The sequence below is a fragment of the Salmo salar genome, chromosome 06 (genome assembly GCF_965601325.2).
Source record: "Salmo salar chromosome 06, fSalSal1, whole genome shotgun sequence".
In the NCBI taxonomy this organism is placed as follows: Eukaryota; Metazoa; Chordata; class Actinopteri; order Salmoniformes; family Salmonidae; genus Salmo; species Salmo salar.
In genome coordinates, this window is record NC_138296.1 from 39689906 (window position 1) to 39713228 (window position 23323).

General features: G+C 43.2%; 3 protein-coding genes across 11 annotated transcripts; 1 reads left to right on the forward strand and 2 right to left on the reverse strand.

Moving 5' to 3' along the window:
- The first annotated feature begins 246 nt into the window (after positions 1–246).
- Positions 247–3169, forward strand: rl23 (60S ribosomal protein L23). Its single transcript, NM_001140665.1, is given in 5 exon segments — positions 247–278; positions 1415–1498; positions 1789–1917; positions 2133–2246; positions 3047–3169. Coding segments are annotated over 5 exon segments (423 nt in total). The 5' UTR covers positions 247–265; the 3' UTR covers positions 3130–3169.
- A 1638-nt stretch (positions 3170–4807) lies between these two features.
- On the reverse strand, positions 4808–8463 carry LOC106607185 (von Willebrand factor C domain-containing protein 2-like). The gene is made up of 3 exons (XM_014203875.3): positions 8062–8463; positions 7488–7617; positions 4808–5049 (listed from the first exon to the last, which is right to left on the reverse strand). Exons 1-3 carry the CDS (start codon positions 8416–8418, stop codon positions 4808–4810), a joined length of 729 nt encoding a protein of 242 aa, XP_014059350.1. The 5' UTR covers positions 8419–8463.
- Positions 8464–8743: 280 nt separating this feature from the next.
- LOC106607186 (SWI/SNF-related matrix-associated actin-dependent regulator of chromatin subfamily E member 1) lies at positions 8744–16951 on the reverse strand. Of its 9 annotated transcripts, none has more exons than XM_082976572.1 (12): positions 16818–16951; positions 15296–15350; positions 14013–14154; positions 13160–13203; positions 12590–12688; positions 11671–11751; positions 11166–11297; positions 10885–11056; positions 10610–10782; positions 10428–10529; positions 9948–10206; positions 8744–9708 (listed from the first exon to the last, which is right to left on the reverse strand). In XM_082976572.1, exons 3-12 carry the CDS (start codon positions 14152–14154, stop codon positions 9491–9493), a joined length of 1422 nt encoding a protein of 473 aa, XP_082832698.1. In that variant the 5' UTR covers positions 15296–15350; positions 16818–16951; the 3' UTR covers positions 8744–9490. The 9 variants fall into 9 exon arrangements, with proteins under 9 accessions (XP_082832698.1, XP_082832696.1, XP_082832697.1 ...); XM_082976570.1 differs by having other exon boundaries at positions 11659–11751; XM_082976571.1 differs by having other exon boundaries at positions 12584–12688.
- Between the last annotated feature and the right edge of the window lie 6372 nt (positions 16952–23323).

Here is a 23323-nt window from a genome sequence, read left to right on the forward strand (position 1 = left end):
TTCAGTGTTCCACGTGTGACCCCTGCCATTCATGACTGGACAATTAGTAAATAATTGCACATGAAGTTGCACAATGTTTAGTTTGTTTCAATTTTGAACGCAGAGACGCTCTGGTAGTTGTTTATGACCGCCACCTGTAGGCTGTTGTCGCCAACACCAGAGGGCGATATAGGCTTAATCGACCGGACGTGAAATATCTGGTATGTCTGCGGAACTTTATATCCCATGATTCCTTTTTTCGTCTTCCTCTTTCCCTTTTGCAGCAATGTCTAAGAGAGGTAAGAGACTTGCTTAGAAAAATCCACATTCATCTACCCGTTTGCAGAATGTCTAACATAGGAACATAAAGTTATTTGGATAATGGACGTTTGATGAATAATTGTCATTCATATTTTCTTGAAAATGTGAAGGACTGAGCATTTTTCAGAGGGATGACTTTGTTGCGGAAGCCATTTTTTTCTGGCATTTAGCTGATTAGCTTTTGGCGTGTTAGCTAAAATACATGAATTGGTGAGCGTGTGTTCTAATCCCTCTCACGTATAAGCACAGTTGCCATTCCCGTACAATGTCCAACAAATGAGTGGCAGGTGAACTACTAATTTGTGAGTGGCGTTTCAGCCGGTGCGTGTTAGCTTAGCGTCTCTGACTAAAAGCAAGGCATGACTGCGAATCATGGACACCGCTGAAGCCCTAGGCTGACTAGCTAATGTAGCTAGCTACGTGTTCAGTGTTCGCAATGATTTCCCCGGCTAGCCACGGTGTCTTTTTTTTACTTTAAAAAGGGGGACTCTAACTCCAACATTGAACCAAAGGCACTGATTTAATCTGGGCTTGAACGTTATTTTCTTTGCCAACTAGCTAGTTTCCTCTAACTCTTCTCCCAGGCCATGCAAGTAATTGCTAACTAGCTAGCTATCACCTTACAGCAAGTAGCCTACTCACAGCTAACTGGCCAATTACTTTGCAAGCTACCCTAGTTGGGTGCATTAGACAAGGGGTAGAACTGTCAACATGGGCTGCCTTTTTGTAGTGCAAGTGGTAATGTTAGCCAGTGTTAAATCACTTCTAATCTTGAGGCCTTATGGGTTGGTTGTATGGTGACTTTTGTACCATGCTTCACACATAGTACTGTGGTTGCATGTTCTTGGCAGTAGTTTAAATCTGAAAGGAAAATAACGAAATGTGAAGTTGAACCCCTTTCAAAAAGCACTTGCTTTGCCTGGTCAGTAGCTGGGTGAGTTGTCGAAGAAGGGTATAGTAATCATCACTGGTGGGTGAGATGGCAGTCACCTATACTGAACAATCTCAATCCGTGATGGAACAACTTGGATAATATTTGCTTGATTTAAGCAGTGTGTTTTCGGTCTCTGCACTATGCAAAGTTTACTTAAATGGAGTCTCTTCTCTTGTTCAGGACGTGGTGGGTCATCTGGGGCGAAGTTTCGCATCTCGCTGGGTCTCCCAGTGGGTGCCGTCATCAACTGCGCTGACAACACAGGTATGTTACATTCAGATCTGTTAGAATATATATATATCCCTTCAAAAAGCACTTGCTTTGTCTGGTCAATAGCTCAGCGAGTTGTCGAGAAAGGGTACAGAAAGATCATCACTGTGGGTGAGATGGCAGTCTCATTTTGGCTGACCAATCTCAATCAGTGATGGAACATGTCATGTAGTTCAACCTTGTCTTGAAATGGCCTACAAGGATCTGTACCTTGAATCAAGCCTGGGCAGTGGCCATCTCCAACCTGTCATATATTCACCATCTTCTTCCCCCTTTCTCACCAGGTGCCAAGAACCTTTACATCATCTCTGTCAAGGGCATCAAGGGACGTCTGAACCGTCTGCCCGCTGCTGGTGTGGGTGACATGGTCATGGCCACTGTCAAGAAAGGCAAACCAGAACTCAGAAAAAAGGGTGAGTGTTCTGCATTATGTATTCAATTACTAGAATAGGATGAACTGGGACTAGCTAATCAAGAGATTATGGCGGTTTGCTAATGGCGGTTGGCATAGTAATTCGATTGGTCTTTAAAATGGCTTGTAGTTTTCACCATACTAGTAGTCCCAGACCAATCGTTTAACTGATGGTGTCAGGTAGCTAGATTCTGATAGTCTTCCTCTTTCCCACAGTGCATCCTGCAGTTGTGATACGGCAGCGGAAGTCCTATCGGCGAAAGGATGGCGTGTTTCTCTACTTTGAAGACAATGCGGGGGTCATAGTGAATGTCAAAGGAGAAATGAAAGGTGAGTTGGGATTTTGAGTCTTTGGTCCCCCATCCCAAGTCATGAAGGTTCTTCATAAGGATGTTTGGCTGGGCTTCTTTGAGTGCTTTTCAAATTCTGGATGTGGATTTTGAGCAGTACATTTTATTTTCTAATACTCTGTTGCGAAATATAAATGACACCCCTTCAAAAAGCACTTGCTTTGTCTGGTCAGTAGCTCGGTGAGTTGTCGAGAAAGGGTACAGAAAGATCATCACTGTGGGTGAGATGGCAGTCTCATTTTGGCTGACCAATCTCAATCAGTGATGAAACATTTGTTCACTGGATAGTGGTCATCCTTTGAATACATTTAGATATAGTGAAATAATGGAAGCGGTGTGATTCTCTACCTTTCTCCTGGAAGTGTGTACGTCCTCACTCAGTCATTGATTTAAAAAAATTGGCTTGGTATGCACACATGTCCATTCCTTTCAAATTCACTTGGGGAGAGGGGTAGAGAATCTCACTGCTACATGTCATATTTTGATGTTACAATGACAAGTGGGGTTATTTTGTTGGTAACGTTATAGGATTTGACCTGGAAACGGTGATTTGTTTGTCAGCAACCAAAGTAAAGTGTGGATGTTCAAATCAAGACAATGCAGTCAAATTGAGTATGTAGTTTTCTTGTGGATGCATGAGCTCCATAACTGTTTTTGTTCACATTGTAAATGGCAGGTCTGCAAAGAGTGAAATGTTACTGCACTGATGCAAGGCCAAAGGCATCTTGTCCACTATTTTATCATTTTTGTTGTGGGCTAAATTTGTCTTCTGTGTTACAGGTTCGGCCATCACAGGACCGGTGGCCAAGGAATGTGCAGACCTGTGGCCCAGGATTGCTTCAAATGCTGGCAGCATAGCGTGATCCTTGACCCTGGCTTGTTGTTTTCAATAAAAACCGTTGTAAAGTCAGTGTCCTGTTTGCAAGATCCAAAGGCAGTGTCAAACTACACAGTATCTACTGTATACATCTGTTTAGTCTCACTGGGTGTAAGAACAGGAGCATGTTCAACAACATTGACACAGCTATTCTTTTTCTTTTTACCTTTTTTTTTTAAATCTGGGCAAATCAGTTAAGAACATTTGTATTTTACAATGACTGCCTACCCTCCCGTAGCGACACTGGGCAAATTGTGCGCCGCCCTTTGGGACTCCCGATCACGGCTGGTTGTGATACAGCCCGTGATTGAACTGTGGTCTGTAGTGGCGCATCCAGCACTGAGATGCAGTCTCTTAGACTGCTGTGCAATTCGGGAGCCCAAAACATTGTCAGAAGGGGCCAGTGAATTGTGGTTCACATCAGGATATATTTGATAACTTGACTTGTCAATGTTTATGGATGACTAAATTATGGATAGCAGAGGTAAATAATTTATGGAGAATTTATCTTCACGGCTGAAAATACAAATCCATTATCTAAGAGCCTAAATTAAGTTTGCATTGAGGGATATGATGAAGGCCAACACAAAAACAAGTTGTATTTAATAACGAGATGGGTACATGTAGTACCAGAAAATAATATATATTTACAAAATTACCACGTGGGTAACCTAGAAGGCAAGACAAAAGTGACAAATTCATGTAAGAGCCCTGAGATCCGATAGAATCCTGGTCCTGTAGTGCCGCAGCCACTTCATGTTTTTGATTTAACGAACCTGGAAGACCAGGTGTGTTGAATTTAGGCAATCACTGAACTGATCAATTGGTCATGTGGTGCCTAGTTGGAACAAAACCCTGCAGTACTTGTGGCACTCCAGGAACAGGGTTACCTACCCCTGGTGTAGCAGCTTGCCTGCATGTAAACAAGTATAAGAATGGGACATTGTCATTCATTCAACTGGGTACGTATCAAGCGTCTCAGGAGTGTTGATCTGGGGTCAGGGCCCCTTACCCATGTAATCTTATATTCATTGTAATCTATTAAAGGCAAACTGATCCTAAATTGTCACTTGAATCTGAGACGCTTGATACATACGGTTCCTGATGTTTATTTGATAATATGTCCATCAAAGCTACACTTCATAGAACCACAAGTCAATTTACATACAGAAAAAGGGAACATTTCAGCATTAGAACCATTCTGAGATGGATAATAAGTTATTAAAGAAACAACAGTAGTCAAGGAGAAATATACAGAGCAACGTTAATGTGTACTGGTGTAAACCTGAGATTAATAAAAGGGTGATGTTGCAACCATCTCTACCCTTAAGTGTCCACTAACACCAGCCCTTTGACGACAAAACCAGACTACTGCAAGTGAAGGAAAATGGAGACAAATTAATTTCACGGAACTATATGTTACAGTTGTGTATTGTCTTGAATGTGCACCATATATTGTCCCTGTGTGCAACGTTTTACATAATGTTGCACAAACACTACTAGCTAGTAATGTTATTGTGGTTGTATAATGTGGTGTAGTAGGTCATCCCTGGCCCTAAGCCCTATGCAGACTGCACTCAGCAGGGCACGGAAAACAACCTGCCCCATCATCTCCCCATTTCCCCTTGGCACACTATTACCCTCACACCCACCCTCCTGCCTGCTCACGGGATCCAGTCCAGCCTGGGGCGGAAGTCCCTGTCCATCTGCTTGGTTTTGTCTTCCCCGGGGGGCTCAGAGGGGCTGGGGTTGAGATCGGGGTCCGGCAGCGGGCGCTGCTCGCAGGTGGCATGGGGGTGCATCTGCCAGGTGCCGTCCCGGTAGGTGCAGTAACACACAGTCTGCTTGTCTATCTCTACTCGCTCCCCTGCCGAGATCACTCTGTCGCCCACAAAACAATTGGGCCCTGTAGGCAGGATGCAGAAAAATGATGTAAAATAAATAGATATTATATCAGATGTCACCATAAATGTGAATTGCATACGTTTTTGACAGTTAACTGTGTACGTAATGTGCTCTTTTTATTAGCATTGCGATGAGAAACTTCTGTAGTCTTATTAAAATCATCCTACTGTCATTTGCAGCACCAATATGCTATACTTTGTAGAGTTACTTACACATCCATAAAGGCAGACATACAGTTGTGGCCAAATAAATTGGCACACTTGCACTTTTCTTAAATAATTCCCTACACAAGAAACGCCTATTGAACTTCGCAAAAACCCACTTAAACAAGCCAAAATTCTGGGGAAAATGTTCTGTGGACCAATACAATACAAATCAGCACTATCTTTACTGATGACCAAATTAAGCATTCAAAGAAAGACCCTTCCTACAATCAAACATGGGGGAGCTTCAGTAATGCTGTGGGATTGCTTTGCTGCCTCTGGTACTGGGGGCCTTGAACATGTGCAAGGCATCATAAAATCAGCAGATTATCAGTCCAATGTTACAACCCAGTGTACAAAAACTGGGTCTGTCGAAGGTTGTAGGTCTTCCAGCAGGACAACAAACCCAAACACGCATCAAAAAGCACCCAGGAATCATTCAAGAAGAAACACTAGACTGTTCTGGAGTGGCCAGCGTTGAGCAGATCTGATTCCCATCTAAAACATATGGCGAGATCTGAAAACAGCAGTTGGTGGAAGGCACCCCTCAAACATTGCAGAATTGGAGCAGTTTGCAGCTGAAGAGTGGGCCAAACTTCCAGTAGAAGAGAGCTAATTGAAGGCTTCAAGAAGCGTTTGTCAGCAGTTACTGTCTCTTGGCCAAAGGCTGTGCAACCAAGTATTAGCTCTTGGGTGCTAATAACTGAGTCCATGCCATTTGTTTTTATTTTCTCTATTAAAATTGTAAACTTAAGTTTCAAAAAACTAAATTGCTTCTTCAATGTTGAAAATCCAATGTGTGGAGACCAAACTTTTTTTTTTTAAATTCCAACTTATTATAGAAGACAAAGGGAATTATTTATGAACATGCACGCAACATGCAACAATTTCAAAGATTTTACTGAGTTACAGTTCATCTAAGGAAATCAGTGAATTTAAATAAATTCATTGGGCGCTAATCTATGAATTTCACGACTGGGAATACAGATATGCATCTGTTGGTCACAGATACATAAAAAAAGGTGGGAGAGTGGATCAGAAAACCGTTCAGTATCTGGTGTGACCACCATTTTCCTCATGCAGCGCGACAGATCTTTGCATAAAGTTGATCAGGCTATTGATTGTGGCCTGTGGAATGTTGTCCCACTCTTCAATGGGTTTGCGAAGTAGCTGGATATTGTTGTGTTGTGTTATGTAGTGTCGTGTTATGTAGTGTTATTTAGTGTTGTGGTGTGTGTGGTTGTGGTTTCTTGTTGTGATGTGTGTTTTGTCCTATATTTTTATTTTATTTCAGCTCATGAAACATGGAACCAACACTTTAGATGTTGTGTTTATATTTTTGTTCAGTGTACATCTGCATTGCTTGCTCTTTAGGGTTTTAAGCTGAGTATCTGTATAAGCACTTTGTGACAACTGTTGATGTAAAAATGGCTTTATAAATAAATGTGATTCATTTACTGATTGAACTATATACGGCGCACACACAAGCTGTTCATTTACTGCCTGCTGTTGGATGGCTGGCCCCATGCCCCACTACCCCACCAGGCTGGGGGCTAGTTACTATTCCTGTGTTGGACAGAGCACTATCGAGCTGTTTGATTGCATCCCTCTTTATCCAGTGTCTAACTTCAGTTATGTAATATGTGCAATGCTGAATTCCATAGTTTAGATCTAAGGATGCTTGGATCCCACATCAGTGACTAAATATTTGAAATACTTCCAAACTCCTTGGCTTGACTCGCACTAATAATTGAGCTTGATATGAATATGATGCACATATCATGTTGAACGCACAGTACAGATGGTACCAGTGCAGTGGAGCAGTGATTAAAGAAACATTGAAGATATCGATTACCTTAGACTCCAACTGGGGGCAGCAGCCAACTACTGCCATCGTAAACATTACATAAGAAGAGCTGCAGCTCTCTTTATAATCAATATCACACGCTGTGTCAAAGCTAATTATTTATGGTTGACATCAAATCAACATTTATTGGTCGCATACACAGATGTTATAGCAGGTGCAGTGAAATGCTTGAGTTACATATGACCAGGCTTATGGATTCTGTATATTTGCGTTGTATGTTCAGGTCAAATTATACAGAACACATCTCTGTGTGTGTATGTCCACCCTATCATTATAACATGTAAACTAGTGTGCAAGAAATTGTGTGTTTCTGAGGGTAGAGACCATTAACTGTGTTGGAACGTTGTGTGTTTGTAGAAGTGAACTCACCAGTGTAGCAGACAGGACAGCAGTGGTTGGGCTCATATGTAGGGTTGACACAGTGTGGTGCAGGACAGTCAGAGATGGAACAGTACACCTCCCTGTTGGGCTCACAACGACATCTCTCACAGCGTGACAACTGAAACAGCAGGTTAGACACACCTTTAGACATATTTTCTAACACACTCACTTTCATTCTCTCTAAAGTTAAACTCTGTGTTCTCCTGTCATTTGGAAGGAAGCATAATACTTGAGAAACCTATGAAGCATGCATCATTGTAATACCTGAATACTGTTTTCAATTGCCATCTCACCTGCCGACCCCCACATGACCCCTTGTTGATGGAGAGTACTGATATGATTACACTTGACAATAGGCCTACATCTCTCATGCAATAGAGGATAAATAACCAATGTCCCCATCTTCACCATCAGGCTAGACACACAAAAAAACACTACTTGACATTATGAGTATAATACAGTATAATAAACAAATTCCAAGATCCAACCTTGGATAATGTACACAGTCACTTAAAGTAGATGGATCATTTTAGTCATCTTTCTTTAAAAAAATAAATCTCACCCTGAATTCCTCGAATATTCTGTACATTTTGCCACCATATACACACACTTTGCTAACTGCCTCACACACTGGACAGCAGGACTTGTATTTAATCCGTGTACATCGAGGATGAATGCGAGGACACTTGGGTCGTATGCACACGGGTCCGTCTTCAGTGCAGGTGCACGGACAAGCAGATGGACTGGGATAGTACACCTCCCCGATGCTATACACAAATCCGTGGTCGTCTATGCACCACTTGCCCCGGTAATCCCCAAACTCGTACTCCGAGTCAGTATTGGTTGAGTATTCCGTCAATGTTTTGGGGATCGGGTAGAGGAGCGCGACGTAGAGGCAAAGCGCGCGGCTGTTCATCATTCCTGATATCGACACTGTGACAGTCTGCTGTTCTCTCGTCCTCTTTTAAAGAGGTGTGACGACGCATGGATGGCAGACAAGGCGATGAGGAAAGAAAAGTGAGAAAAGTAGGCATGCAACCACATTCCCCAATGGTCAACGAGATTTTACCTACAGTAGTAGTCCAAAAGTCACTTTTTTTTTTTTTGTTGTTGAAATAATTAAGTTTTGATAATATATTGTCGCTTTATCAAAATTACAATGCTGAGTTATGACTAGGCAGTCTAAGCAAGCAGTAGGCCTACATCTAGAGAAAGCCAATCAAACATTTGAAATAAGCCACTGGTCAGAAAGACAGAAATTACTTTTATTTGGGCAAGAGGCTTGACAGTACAAAAAAGATGCAAATCGCAGAGGCATACTAAAATCATTCAAATTCAAGTAAAAACAGTCATTTGAAAGCGTGAGGTTTTATCTGAGGTTCATCGTGACCATTTCTCTAGTGGTGATACACAGCAACAGGGTTTGACACAGCTGTGCAGATGCAAACAGCTCATGTAAAACAGTTCACAATCAGCCATTTGCTGTGATATAATAGGTGATATTCAAGGACTGGCCATTTCATATGAATTCTGAATTTAATCCATCACTAACAGTCCACACCATATTGATTACTAACTAAAAGTTAGATAAAAATAGGCAACAAAAATAGCATGTAAAAACCGTTGTCAATTGGGTATGGAATAAATTAGGCCAAGGCCCTTCCCTGTTCTATCAACGCCAATAGCAATAGCTAAAGAGGAACTGTTGGCTTGTGGTATGAATCCAGAGGTCCATTGCAAGATCAATAGAAATGTCAAACACACAAACCGAGTGTGGGGATGGTGGAAGAACATCACAGGGTCATATTTAAATGGGCACAGGGTTGCACAACATCGCAAATAACATACAGAATGTACAAAACTATGGACATCTCTAACCATGAAATCACTTCTATACATTCCAATATTTTGATATGCAGCACCGTGCCCACAAAACATGGCCCTAGTCTACAGGTTGTGCTCAGAGAAAGGTGTGCCCTTCTACAGAGATGTTATTGGGAGGGCTGGCTGGCTGGGCATTCCTCTGGGGCAGGCTCAGCTGAAGCAGGGGGGTCTGCAGGGGGTCCGGTGCTGCTCTCGGATGGGGCGGTACTGTCACTGGTGCCCTCGTCTGTGACGCTCTCCACCGGCGGGCCCTGCTGCTTCTCTGCAGCAGGTGTGCCCTCAGCCTCAGGCTGGGTCTCAGATGTCTCTGATGCAGGAGTCTCTTCTGAAGGGAAGGAGGAAAGTGTAGGTCAGGTGTCTTTGTGTAGATTGTAATGATCATTGACCACAATGCTCAGTCTGAATGCCACAATGGTTAACATGTTACTGCAATAAAAGCACTACTTGTATCAGGCTTTTTCTTACTCCAAACAGCAAGTTACTGAAATAACAATAGAGAAAATGCTTTAACCACAACGCGTGCCCCCCTCCACCTGTAGTTAGTGTGATGTTGGTATGACTGACCCGTCTCCATAGGGGTTGGCTTGTCCTGGTCCTCCTTGGTCTCTGTGGTTGGTGGGGTGTTCTGTTCAGTGATGGGCAGGGTAGACGAAGCGGAGGCCGCTGCCGCCTGCTGCTGCTCTTGCTGTTCCTGGGCAGCCTTCTCTGCCTGCTCCGCCACTTCCTTCTCCCTCTCCTCCGCCCGCCGCCTAGCAGCCTCCTCTGCCGCAGCAATCTCTGCTGCCAGCTTCTCCATGTCTACCTCCACCTTCTGACCGCACAGCTGCACACACACAAACACATCTAGTTTTAGACACTGCAGCTTTGAGCAGTTACGACCAATCAGACTTTTGTACAACACACCAGAGCTACAAAGACAAACTTGAACAGCTACTGAGTGGCACAGAATACAAACCCATCATCACAGCACGGCTAATGCTATCAGCTGTTGCACTTTGTATGAGGTGATTCTCACTTTGGACACTGCGGGGTGGGGGCACATACCCGTTTGAGCTCACTGTTGAAGGAGTCTGTAGTCTCCAGGAATCTCCTCTTCTTGTCCTGGTGCCGGTCCTCTATTTGCAGCAGCTCTGCTTCCAGCTTCCTCTGTGGAAAGGAACAACAGTGTCAAACCAGACTATTGTGTGATTGCAGTCCAGTGTGTGTTTTCCACCAGCTTTACTTACCTGGTGCACCATGAGGGACTGGACCTGGCGCTTGAGGACTTGCATGCGTGCAGTGGTGACGACAGAGCGCACATCTGGCACCACAATCTCACTGAGGATGTCACTGATGAGCCGGTGGTTCCTCTGGAAGCGAGCGGTGGCCGTGTGCTTCATGGAAAACCCATCGTCATAGTCTATGGAAAGGAGACACACAAACGTTGGCTTTCAATACACACAATATGGATAAACAAAAGAAAGTACAGGAGATACAGAATTTCTAGTCCCCGGGCCATTACCATCTGGGTCTTCAGCAGGCTGGATGCTCATGTAAGGTTCTCCCTTCTCAACGCGGGTCTGCCGCTGTCTGTTCTCCTCCTCCAGAGCCGCCTCGGCACGGTTCTTGGCGTTGATGTAGGCCAGGTAAGCCGGTGAGTTGTGGTAGGCCTTCAGGGAGTCGTTGTACTCAATCTATAGAGAGACAGTATAAAATCTCAGTGAAAGGACTGGACTCATTTACCCAAGGCAAAATAGCTAGGGCATTGTAAAATTGCAGCTCCCAACTGCAAACTGTCCTCACCTTTTCCGCTTCATATTCGTTCAAGTAGTCCTGCTTCTCCTCTTCAGTGAGGTCCCTCCACATGCCACCAATAATCTTTCCAATCTCCCATAACTTCAGATCCGGATTGGAGGCTTTGACTTGGTCCCAGACCTGGCAAAAAGGAGGCACCGTGGTCAAAACAGAGCAGCAACTAAGCCAGAAAATGTATATAAATACACAAGAGGAAGAAAGAGGGAGAGAAAGATTTGATTTGGAGGAGACAAAGGGAAAGCAAGCACAATAGGTCACACAGAAACAAGGACAGACAGAACCAACAATGAAGACAGGTGTTGAAGAGGAGTGGATCCGGATGGTGGGCTAACTCAGCCGTCTCCGACCTCCAATCCAGAGGGGGTAAGATGTGAGGAACATACCACCAGGGGTCATCAACAGTGGGGTCCCCGGCCATCCAGACGGTTGGCTGGGCGACCCCCTGTACAAGCAGTAAAAGTAGACACCGTGGGTGTCTTACCTTCCTGCTTACCTTCCGGCTGTACCGCATGTAGGGCATCAGCGGCTTGTCTGGCGGTTTGGGCGGCTTGGGAACAGTGATTCCTGAGGAATTCTGGGAAAGAGAGCCAAAGAAAAGATCAACAGGTCAAACCAATGGACATAGTTATTACAGAAAACACTTATGTACTACTATGAAAAAGGGGCAGGCCACAACTGAAAAAGGGGCAGGCCACAACTGAAAATGACAATCTGCTTTAAGTGAAGCTCTTAAGGAGACTCATTCCAAAATGTTGCACCTTATTTTTTGGATAGTGTTTCATGCATAGCTGGTATGTAGAGGACAAATTATTGCCCTTTCAGTGTTGAGGGCTATAATTCAAATGAATGCTGCTATCAGTTTTGGCTGCCTTGTGATTAAAACACCAACCAGTATGAGCCTCTGACATGCCAAGTCATGAGCCTTGGATGGAACGGGGCAACATGCTGGTGCTCCCTAGCAGGCTGTACAAGCAGGGGAGGAGCATGTCAGAGGGGCAACTGCTCTAACATGAAATGCTTTCGCATCAAGGAGTGGGACAAGATGAGGGGAGCTGGTGACACTTCTAACAAACAATCACATGTGGTTGGTGGATCATCAAATCAGTTGGAGTAAGATGATCGTGTCTGTTTTACAGAAGACTATAGGAGGACTTTGGGGCATACTGACCTCACTTGACCACGACCAGCAGCTGTTTTTGTTGTACCATTTATCCCCCCCAAAAAAAGTATCCTTTCCTGCATGTTGAATATATATATATATATATATATATATTTTTTTTTTTTCCTTCACTCTTCTATTCTTGTACCAGACACTCATTTCCCCTTTCTCCCAATTATCCTTTTCTCACTCAGGGAATAGCCAGCCTTACTCCTTGGGCTCTAGCCCTGGATGGCATTGGTCCTACCATTACCCTGTTGCTGTTGCCGGTATTCCCTCCCAGCCTGTAGTTGTTGTAGGCCAGATGGCTGTATGGGTTGTACCCCACAAACCCAGGGGTGTTGGGCACTTGCTGATGGAGACAAATGAGACAAAACACAAATGAGAAATGACACAAACAAGGGGGAGGGACAGAAAAAATGAAAAGGAGAGTTTTGGGGGTAATGATTTGCAGAGCATAGTCATGCGAAAGCAGCCATCTTGAAAAAAAAAATGCACTGCATAGTCATTGTTTCTGTCATAGGAGCATCACAAAATAAAAAGATAGCAAAGAGGGAGGTGAACAGCTGGTAACTGGCCAGTTCTACTTCCATCTATTGATGTTCAAAATGTATAGCAGCATGTGTTTTAGATGAAGGGAAAATGTTTGTCTGTGAGCCACATACTTGCAAATGTATTGACAGAACATCCCAAGCTAATATGTCTGTGCGGTCCTGCAGCCCAACCGTACATTACTGAGCTCCTGTTGATTGTATAGAAGACCCACTCCCCTGGCATTGGGAGAAAATGGGAGGACTGGTGTTAGATGGTGTGTGATACTTACAGTTGTGGGGGCTGGGGTGGGGGGAGGTGCATATGATGGCCTTTCTGTGTAAAATAAAATGTGAAGACAACGTTTAGACATACAAAACAAAAAGAGTATATTGGACTCCCTGTATCAATTAAGCTCTATAATGCAATTAGCATTTAACCTGTATCTAAACCTACATGTCAGTTATATTGGTCCCATGTACTCATTAATAACAGCTTTTACAATACAGGTCACAGTTCTTTAAACTGGTGAAAATTCTCAACCAATGTCACCTTTTAGTCTTGAGGTGAATCCGTGCAGTATTTTCATTTGGACCCCTTTCATTTTTTGGGGTTGTCATTTAGCAGACGCTCTTATCTGGAGCAACTTAGGGTTAGGTTAAGTGCCTTGTTTAAGGGTACATAGACATATTTTTCACCTAGTCGGCGCAGGTATTTTAACCAGAGACTTTAATGGCCCAACACCCTTAAGCGCTAGGCTACCTGCCACTCCAATTCAAAACAAATGGACATACAGTTGAAGTCGGAAGTTTACATACACTTAGGTTGGAATCATTAAAACTCGTTTTTCAACCACTCCACAAATTTCTTGTTAACAAACTATAGTTTTGGCAAGTCGGTTAGGACATCTTTGTGCATGACAAGTAATTTTTTCAACAATTGTTAACAGACAGATTATTTCACTTATAATTCACTGTATCACAATTCCAGTGGGTCAGAAGTTTACATACACTAAGTTGACTGTGCCTTTAAACAGCTTGGGAAATTCCTGAAAATGATGGCGTGGCTTTAGAAGCTTCTGATAGGCTAATTGACATAATTTGAGTCAATTGGAGGTGTACCTGTGGATGTATTTCAAGGCCTACCTTCAAACTCAGTGCCTCTTTGCTTGACATCATGGGAAAATCTAAAGAAATCAGCCAAGACCTCAGAAAAAAATGGTAGACCTCCACAAGTCTGGTTCATCCCTGGGAGCAATTTCCAAACGCCTGAAGGTACCACGTCCATCTGTACAAACAATAGTACGCAAGTGTAAACACCATGGGACCACGCAGCTGTCATACCGCTCAGGAAGGAGACGCGTTTTGTCTCCTAGAGATGAACGTACTTTGGTGTGAAAAGTGCAAATCAATCCCAGAACAGCAAAGGACCTTGTGAAGATGGAGGAAACAGGTATAAAAGTATCTATATCCACAGTAAAACGAGTCCTATATCGACATAACCTGAAAGGCCGCTCAGCAAGGAAGAAGCCACTGCTACAAAACCGGCATAAAGAAGCCAGACTACGGTTTGCAACTGCACATGGGGACAAAGATATTACTTTTTGGAGAAATGTCCTCTGGTCTGATGAAACAAAAATAGAACTGTTTGGCCATAATCACCATCGTTATGTTTGGAGGAAAAAGGGGGACGCTTGCAAGCCGAAGAACACCATCCCAACCGTGACGCACGGGGGTGGCAGCATCATGTTGTGGGGGTGCTTTGCTGCAGGAGGGACTGGTGCACGTCACAAAAAAGATGGCATTATGAGGCAGGAAAATGATGTGGATATATTGAAGCAACATCTAAAGACATCAGTCAGGCAGTTAAAGCTTGGTCGCAAATGGGTCTTCCAAATGGACAATGACCCCAAGAATACTTCCAAAGTTTTGGCAAAATGGCTTAAGAACAAAGTCAAGGTATTGGAGTGGCCATCACAAAGCCCTGACCTCAATCCCATAGAAAATTTGTGGACAGAACTGAAAAAGTGTGAGAGAGCAAGGAGGCCTACAAACCTGACTCAGTTACACCAGCTCTGTCAGGAGGAATGAGCCAAAATTTACCCAACTTATTGTGGGAAGCTTGTGGAAGGCTATCCGAAACATTTGACCCAAGTTAAACAATTGAAAGGCAATGCTACCAAATACTAATTGAGTGTGTGTAAACTTCTGACCCACTGGGAATGTGATGAAAGAAATAAAATCTGAAATAAATCACTCTACTATTATTCTGACATTTTACATTCTTAAAATAAAGTGGTGATCCTAACTGACCTAAGACAGGGAATTTTTACTAGGATTAAATGTCAGAAATGGTGAAAAACTGAGTTTAAATGTATTTGGCTAAGGTGTATGTAAACTTCCGACTTCAACTGTAAATATCTACTTACTTGACATCTTGGCTGAGGGATTGTGGATTTCAAGCTATTCTCGTCATTGGCGGTGCTGTAATAAAAACATTGAGCTTGTTATAGGAAAATAATAACAATGCCAAAAATGGCTAGTGCTGCCCAGTACAAGAGATTGAAAGATTATGGCATCTGGGAAACAGACAGTAGGATTCACACTGTTGGCTCCATAAATACAATGTAACCAATAGGCTGCATACAAAACATGGTGCAATTTCCTTAAAATATGAAATAAACTAATTTAAAGCACTTTCTATACTGACAGACTAGCTCTCGTTCACGCATGCAGCTCGGTAGATCGGACGCAAACTCATGGACAGGACCTAGTGTGGCGGTATAGAAAATGCAAAAAAAATACTTTATTTCGTATTTGGAATTAGTGGCACCCTACGCATATAGACACGTTCTCCAGAACCCTAGCAACATCTTTACTTTCATAAATTAAGTATAGTTTAGCTAGTCATAAACGCAGAGCCTCATACTGAGCCAAGTAAATTAACGTTAATTTTAGTTGTCATCGCCACGATGTGAACAGAGCAAACGGAAGGAGGCGGTAGACCCCACGTTGGTTGAAACCGGCCTATCAAACTTATTTTGTTCATGTCAAAATTTCGTCAGGCGTTTAACACTTAGATTTATTAACCAATTGCAATTAGTAATTGACTTGATACAGAAGAAAATACAAGATAACAGTGTGTGAGAATCTAGCCGACAATGCCAATGTGATGACGCAATGGTTGGAAAATGTCGATAAGTGGTCAAACCCTTTTCCATGTGTAAGGTTTTCAGCGGTTACATTCACCCACAATTCCGACGCGGTGTTTTTAACTTTCAGATAAAGTCAATAGCCACTCCTTCAAACTAATTTGCTAAACATATGCTGATATGCCCCTTATCTTTCATATCAGTGAGAGATAAACTTTCAAATACAAAATAAACACTTATAGTATTGCACAGAAGTTGTGTTTCTCCAGTTGAAGAACTACACTTCCTCCCCACTGTTGCGTACACAGCCAGGTGTTCGAAGCAAGCTAGATAGCTCATTAGCACAGGTGGCCGCCTATGTTTTCTGTCTGGCTTCCGTAAACAAGAGCTGGAGATATGGCCTTGTGGGAACACCAACCCTATAAAAAAGGTGTAGTAATTTAACCTTTAGTTCTGTCAATTATTTCTCGCTGATATGAAAGATACGTTCCTTAAGTTTCCAAAAACGTACCGCAAGCGATGCGTGTTAATGTTTAGAGCAGGCGTCGGGGCTCTTAACAAAACCTCTCCTGGTCAGGATATCGTTCATGGGCGCTAAAGCAGTTAGCGTCTATGAATGGAGTCACAGTTAGCTAGCGAACGTTAGCTAAGCATTGCTTGCAAGTAAATGCAGATTTTACTTAGTTTGAATGAAAATACAATTCTATTCAGTTGTGAAATGATCTCCAACTCCATCTGACCTTTTCAAAAAGTAAAATGCAAAACTATCGAAAGAATATACACTTGAAAATGAACTCACCCCGACCTCCTTTCTTTGTTCCTTCAAAAGCGCATCTGTTCTTTTTTTCGCTGGTGAATAACTGCGGATCAAAACACGATTTCGTAGAACACGCCGTCTACTGTTTCGGAGAGGAACCGCTGATTTGCACCCAGTGAGTTAATATGCTTTATCTTTGCTTACCGCTTGGTGGCTGCAGAACACCGCCACTGATTTTATGCAGACTGCTTTTAGGTATTGCATGGCTGCACCCCTTGGTCATGGCTTGAGTAAAGATAAAACAAAACTGATCTTGGGTCAGCTCTCCATCCCGTACCGTTATAGATACCTGATCCCGATTGTCCTCCCCCCTCAAGATGTTTCACATAAATGTTTCACCTCTTGTCTTTCTTACACTTCTGTGCACACAGATGCACAGAACACATAAAAAGGGTATGTTTGAGATTCAAGCTCAATTTTAGTTATTTAGCCTTTATAAAGCCCTGTAACTTAGTAAAGTACAGTTTCAGTTCACTTGTATAACACCACCACTTCTTGACCAAATTGAGGGCGAGACGTCCCCAGAGCTTCCATGTTGCTGTGAGTGACCTGGATATGTATTAGTCTTCTCCGTTTTATTCAAAGGATTGCTGCTAGAGTGCATCCCCAGAAAGAAGCAGACAGGAGTGTGAGGTAAGCCCTAATAATGAAGGGGAGCTTTTCTCCTGAAGACCAGACATCTAGGCTAAACCTCTTGTGTGTATGTTGCCCAACACCAAGGCACAAAATGTCCCCATGAGTGTTTACTTAGGTCTTTTTACATTCTTACTGTCCTGTGAGCTTAATGAAGATGTAATATGTATGTGCTATATTATGTTTCTGCTAAAGGTTTGAATGGTGCCACTTGTGTGCGTGATGAGTCTGTGGAAGAGGGGGAACTGGGATTTGTCTCCACTTGACATGGTTGACAACAGAGACAGATGGATGCTGTCAGATGTTGAAAAATGTATTTCCAATATGGAGTGTCCTTTCCCAGGGGTGTTTAACCTCCTTTCCCACTCCCACTTCTCCATTCTGGCTAGACTGCATTGAGAGAATGTGCTGTTCTTACTCTGTCTGTACTTTTTCAAACTTCTCCAAATGGAAATGTCCCTCAAGTAACATCGCAGAGAGCAGAATGCAACACTTTTTTCAATGATTCTGTGCTTATTTTTCAAGCCAGCAGCTGCATCATTTATTTTCAGTCAATCATGAAACCACCAACATCCTTCAGGATTGTCAAGTCATTAAAACATAGCTTCATGATGAGGACATGATACCGTAGTACAATTATACTAAAATGTAGGCCTACTTGCAGTGCATAGAACTAATATGGTCCAAAGATAGCGACACGATATGACTTGAACATAAATATGAATGATGAATATCTCTGTCTGAGATTAATATCTCTGTTGTCTGAGGAATGCCATAGTAACCATGAAAACCAATCACCTGCACACAGACATGCATGTTGAAGAATAATGAATATTCATTTCTGGGGGCACAGATGGTGTAGTAAAATAGGTTGCTAGGTAACGCTAGCTGACCAAGGCTGGGGCTCCTGCAGAGAATACATCTGATGAATGCTTATAAGATTTCTCTTTGAGAGAGAACATATACACTGAACAAAAATATAAACGCAACATGCAACAATTTCAAATATTTTACTGAGTTACAGTTCATTTAAGGAAATCAGTAAATTGAAATACATTTATTAGGCCCTAATCTATGGATTTCACATGACTGGGAATACAGATATACTTGTTAATCACAGATACCTTAAAAAAAAAAGTAGGGGCATGGATCAGAAAACCAGTCAGTATCTGGTGTGACCACCACTTGCCTCGGCTCCCGAGTGGCACAGTGGTCTAAGGCACTGCATCTCAGTGCTATAGGTGTCACTACAGGCTGTTGATTGTGGCCTGTGGAAGGTTGTTCCACTCCTCTTCAATGGATGTGCGAAGTTGCTGGATATTGGCGGGAACTGGAACACGCCGTCATACACGTTGATCCCAAACATGCTCAATGGGTGACATGTCTGGTGAGTATGCAGGCCATGGAAGAACTGCCACCTTTTCAGCTTCCAGAAATTGTGTAGAGATTCTTACGACATGGTGCTGTGCGTTATCATGCTGAAACATGAGGTGATGGTGGCGGACAATGGGCCTCAGGATCTCGTCATGATATCTCTGCATTCAAATTGGCATTGATAAAATGCAATTGTGTTCATTGTCCGTAGTTTATGCCTACTGGGACATAATCCCACCGCCACCATGGAGCACTCTGTTCACAACGTTGACATCCGCGCTCGCCCACACGACACCATACGGTGTCTGCCGTCTACCCGGTAGAGTTGAAACCGGAATTCATCCGTGAAGAGCACACTACTCCAGCGTGCCAGTGGCCATCGAAGGTGAGCATTTGCCCTCTGAAGTCGGTTACGACGCTGAACTGCAGTCAGGTCAAGACCTTGGTGAGGACGAGCTTGTAGATGAGCTTCCCTGAGACGGTTTTGGACAGTTTGTGCAGAAATTCTTCTGTTGTGCAAACCCATAGTTTCATGGGCCTGTCCGGGTGGCTGGTCTCAGACAATCCCACATGTGAAGAAGCCAGATGTGGAGGTCCTGGGCTGACGTGGTTGCACGTGTTCTGCGGTTGTGAGGCCGGTTGGACGTACTGCCAAATTCTCTAAAACAACGTTGGAGGAGGCCAATGGTAGAGAAATTAACATTAAATTCTCTGGCAACAGCTCTGGTGGACATTCCTGCAGTCAGCATGATAATTGCACGCTCCCTCAAAACATGAGGTATCTGTGGCACTGTGTTGTGTGACAAAATTGCACATTTTAGAGTGGCCTTTTAATGTCCCCAGCACAAGGTGCACCTGTGCAATGATCATGCAGTTTAATCAGCTTCTTGATATGCCACACCTGTCAGGTGGATGGATTATCTTGGCAAAGGAGAAAAGCTCACTAACAGGGATGTAAACACATTTGTGCATAACATTTGAGAAAAAAGCTTTTTGTACGTTTAGAACATTTCTGGGATCTTTTATTTCAGCTCATAAAACATGGAACCAACACTTTACATGTTGTTTTATATTGTGTTCAGTATATTTTTATATATACACTGCTCAAACAAATAAAAGGAACACTTAAACAACACAATGTAACTCCAAGTCAATCACACTTCTGTGAAATCAAACTGTCCACTTAGGAAGCAACACTGATTGACAATACATTTCACATGCTGTTGTGCAAATGGAATAGACAACAGGTGGAAATTATAGGCAATTAGCAAGACACCCCCAATAAAGGAGTGGTTCTGCAGGTGGGGACCACAGACCACTTCTCAGTTCCTATGCTTCCTGGCTGATGTTTTGGTCACTTTTGAATGCTGGCGGTGCTTTCACTCTAGTGGTAGCATGAGACGGAGTCTACAACCCACACAAGTGGCTCAGGTAGTGCAGCTCATCCAGGATGGCACATCAATGCGAGCTGTTGCAAGAAGGTTTGCTGTGTCTGTCAGCGTAGTGTCCAGAGCATGGAGGCGCTACCAGGAGACAGGCCAGTACATCAGGAGACGTGGAGGAGGCCGTAGGAGGGCAACAACCCAGCAGCAGGACCGCTACCTCCGCCTTTGTGCAAGGAGGAGCAGGAGGAACACTGCCAGAGCCCTGCAAAATGACCTCCAGCAGGCCACAAATGTGCATGTGTCTGCTCAAACGGTCAGAAACAGACTCCATGAGGGTGGTATGAGGGCCCGACGTCCACAGGTGGGGGTTGTGCTTACAGCCCAACACCGTGCAGGACGTTTGGCATTTGCCAGAGAACACCAAGATTGGCAAATTCGCCACTGGCGCCCTGTGCTCTTCACAGATGAAAGCAGGTTCACACTGAGCACGTGACAGACGTGACAGAGTCTGGAGACGCTGTGGAGAACGTTCTGCTGCCTGCAACATCCTCCAGCATGACCGGTTTGGCGGTGGGTCAGTCATGGTGTGGGGTGGCATTTCTTTGGGGGGCCGCACAACCCTCCATGTGCTCGCCAGAGGTAGCCTGACTGCCATTAGGTACCGAGATGAGATCCTCAGACCCCTTGTGAGACCATATGCTGGTGCGGTTGGCCCTGGGTTCCTCCTAATGCAAGACAATGCTAGACCTCATGTGGCTGGAGTGTGTCAGCAGTTCCTGCAAGAGGAAGGAATTGATGCTATGGACTGGCCCGCCCGTTCCCCAGACCTGAATCCAATTGAGCACATCTGGGACATCATGTCTCACTCCATCCACCAACGCCACGTTGCACCACAGACTGTCCATGAGTTGGCGGATGCTTTAGTCCAGGTCTGGGAGGAGATCCCTCAGGAGACCATCCGCCACCTCATCAGGAGCATGCCCAGGCGTTGTAGGGAGGTCATACAGGCACGTGGAGGCCACACACTCTACTGAGCCTCATTTTGACTTGTTTTAAGGACATTACATCAAAGTTGGATCAGCCTGTAGTGTGGTTTTCCACTTTAATTTTGAGTGTGACTCCAAATCCAGACCTCCATGGGTTGATAAATTGGATTTCCATTGATTATTTTTGTGTGATTTTGTTGTCAGCACATTCAACTACGTAAAGAAAAAAGTATTTAATAAGATTATTTCATTCATTCAGATCTAGGATGTGTTATTTTAGTGTTCCCTTTATTTTTTTGAGCAGTATATATATTTATCTTTAGGCATAGTGGTAAAATCATACAGAAACAGTACATGGATGATATTGTGTTTAGACAGACTTCAGCCACCCAAACCATGGACGGTCTCTCTGCTACCATCCAGCAAGCAGTACCAGAGAATCGGGTCTTGGACCAACAGGCTCAGAGACAGCTTCTACAGTGCCTTCGGAAAGTATTGACCCCTTGACTTTTTCCACATTTTGTTATGTTACGGGCTTATTCTGAAATGGATTCAATATTTTTTTCTCAGCAATCTACACACAATACCACATAATGACAAAGCGAAAACAGGTTTTTAGACATTTTTGCTAATTTATTAAAAATAAAAAACAGAAATACCTTATTTATGTAAGTATTCAGCCCCTTTGCTATGAGACTGAAATTGAACTCGGGTGCATCCTGTTTCCATTGATCATCCTTGAGATGTTTCTACAATTTGATTGTTGTCCATCTGTGGTAAATTCAATTGACTGGACATGATTTGGAAAGGCACACACCTGTGTATATAAATATCCCACAGTTGACAGTGCATGTCAGAGCAATAACAAAGCCATGAGGTCAGAGGAATTGTCCTTGGAGCTCCGAGAAAGGATTGTAAAGGCTGTAACGTAACAAAACGTGGAAAAAGTCAAAGGGTCTGAATACTTTCCGAAGGCACTGTATCCCCAAGAACCCGGACTATCTGCACTGCACTATTTTGCACTCTCACAGGACTTAATCCACACACTCACACTGACACTCTCACACAAACACACACAAACACACGCATACTGACGCCACACAAACACACACTTTCACACATGTACACATACACTCAGAAAAAAAGGTGCGAAGTAGAAAAATATAGAGTTCTTCAGTTTGTCCACATAGGGTTCTTCAAAGAAACCCGTTCTACCTAGAACCCTCAATAAACAATTCCACTAACCTTATTAGCCTTTAAAATCAAATGATCTATGATAATACATTACATATCACAAGGCCTTTCTTTGAGGGCCTAGTTATACCCCAACAGTGGTGTTAGGAAACTCCTGGTTACAGGTCACATCAGGTCTGCAAGTCACATTATGCTGGCTTGCAAAGTGATGTGTAATTCCTATTGGAATCCAGCCACTTAGTATATCCAACAAGTGGAATTGTTAAATCACCCACAACCTGCATTCAGAATGACTGTCAGGTTATGGAAGATTGAATACTGAGACTATCTCAATCATCTAAACTGGAACAGCCATCTCAGTAACGGGTGCAATAAATCCAATTACTAACAGATTGGATTATTTCAGAAAACTGTATGTTATTTATCTTTGTGTAGCATGAAATTAATCAACCAATCAATGTACATGCAAAAACACAGGTAATACAGTAAAACAAACTATTCTTAATCTCCCTGCAATAGAGCATACTGGGAAATATTATGTATGGTTTTATGTAGAACCCTTCTTGCCTTCCAAAGAATCGTCAAATAACCCTTTCTTCCCAAAACGGTTCTCAGGATGTTAAAGGTTCTAGGTAGAACCCTTTGCCTTACAAAAGAACCCTAATCTTCCAAATAGGGTTCTTCAGATCAGAACGGTTCTTGGTAGAACCCTATCCCTCCGCAAATAACCCCTTTGTAACCCTTTTTTTCTAAGAGTGTACACTCATCATATACGCTGCTGCTACTTTGTTTTTTTACTCTTATTATTATCTATCCTGAAGCCTAGTGACTTTAACCCTGCCTACATGTACAGTGCATTCAGAAAGTATTCACACCCCCTGATATACACACAATACCCCATAATGTAAAAGTGGAA

Excerpts from the sequence above, each read along its gene's own strand:
- LOC106607185 (XM_014203875.3), bottom strand. The coding sequence starts at position 8,418 with ATGATGAACAGCCGCGCGCTTTGCCTCTACGTCGCGCTCCTCTACCCG. Across the intron at positions 7,618-8,061 it reads GAATATTCGAGGAATTCAGG|TTGTCACGCTGTGAGAGATG; the intron begins GTGAGATTTATT and ends CTGCTGTTTCAG. Across the intron at positions 5,050-7,487 it reads CTGTCCTGTCTGCTACACTG|GGCCCAATTGTTTTGTGGGC; the intron begins GTGAGTTCACTT and ends TCCTGCCTACAG.
- LOC106607186 (XM_082976568.1), bottom strand. The coding sequence starts at position 14,154 with ATGGACGTGGTACCTTCAGGCGTTTGGAAATTGCTCCCAGGGATGAAC. Across the intron at positions 10,783-10,884 it reads GCCTGCTGAAGACCCAGATG|ACTATGACGATGGGTTTTCC; the intron begins GTAATGGCCCGG and ends TCCTTTCCATAG. Across the intron at positions 9,709-9,947 it reads GCCAACCCCTATGGAGACGG|AAGAGACTCCTGCATCAGAG; the intron begins GTCAGTCATACC and ends CCTTCCCTTCAG.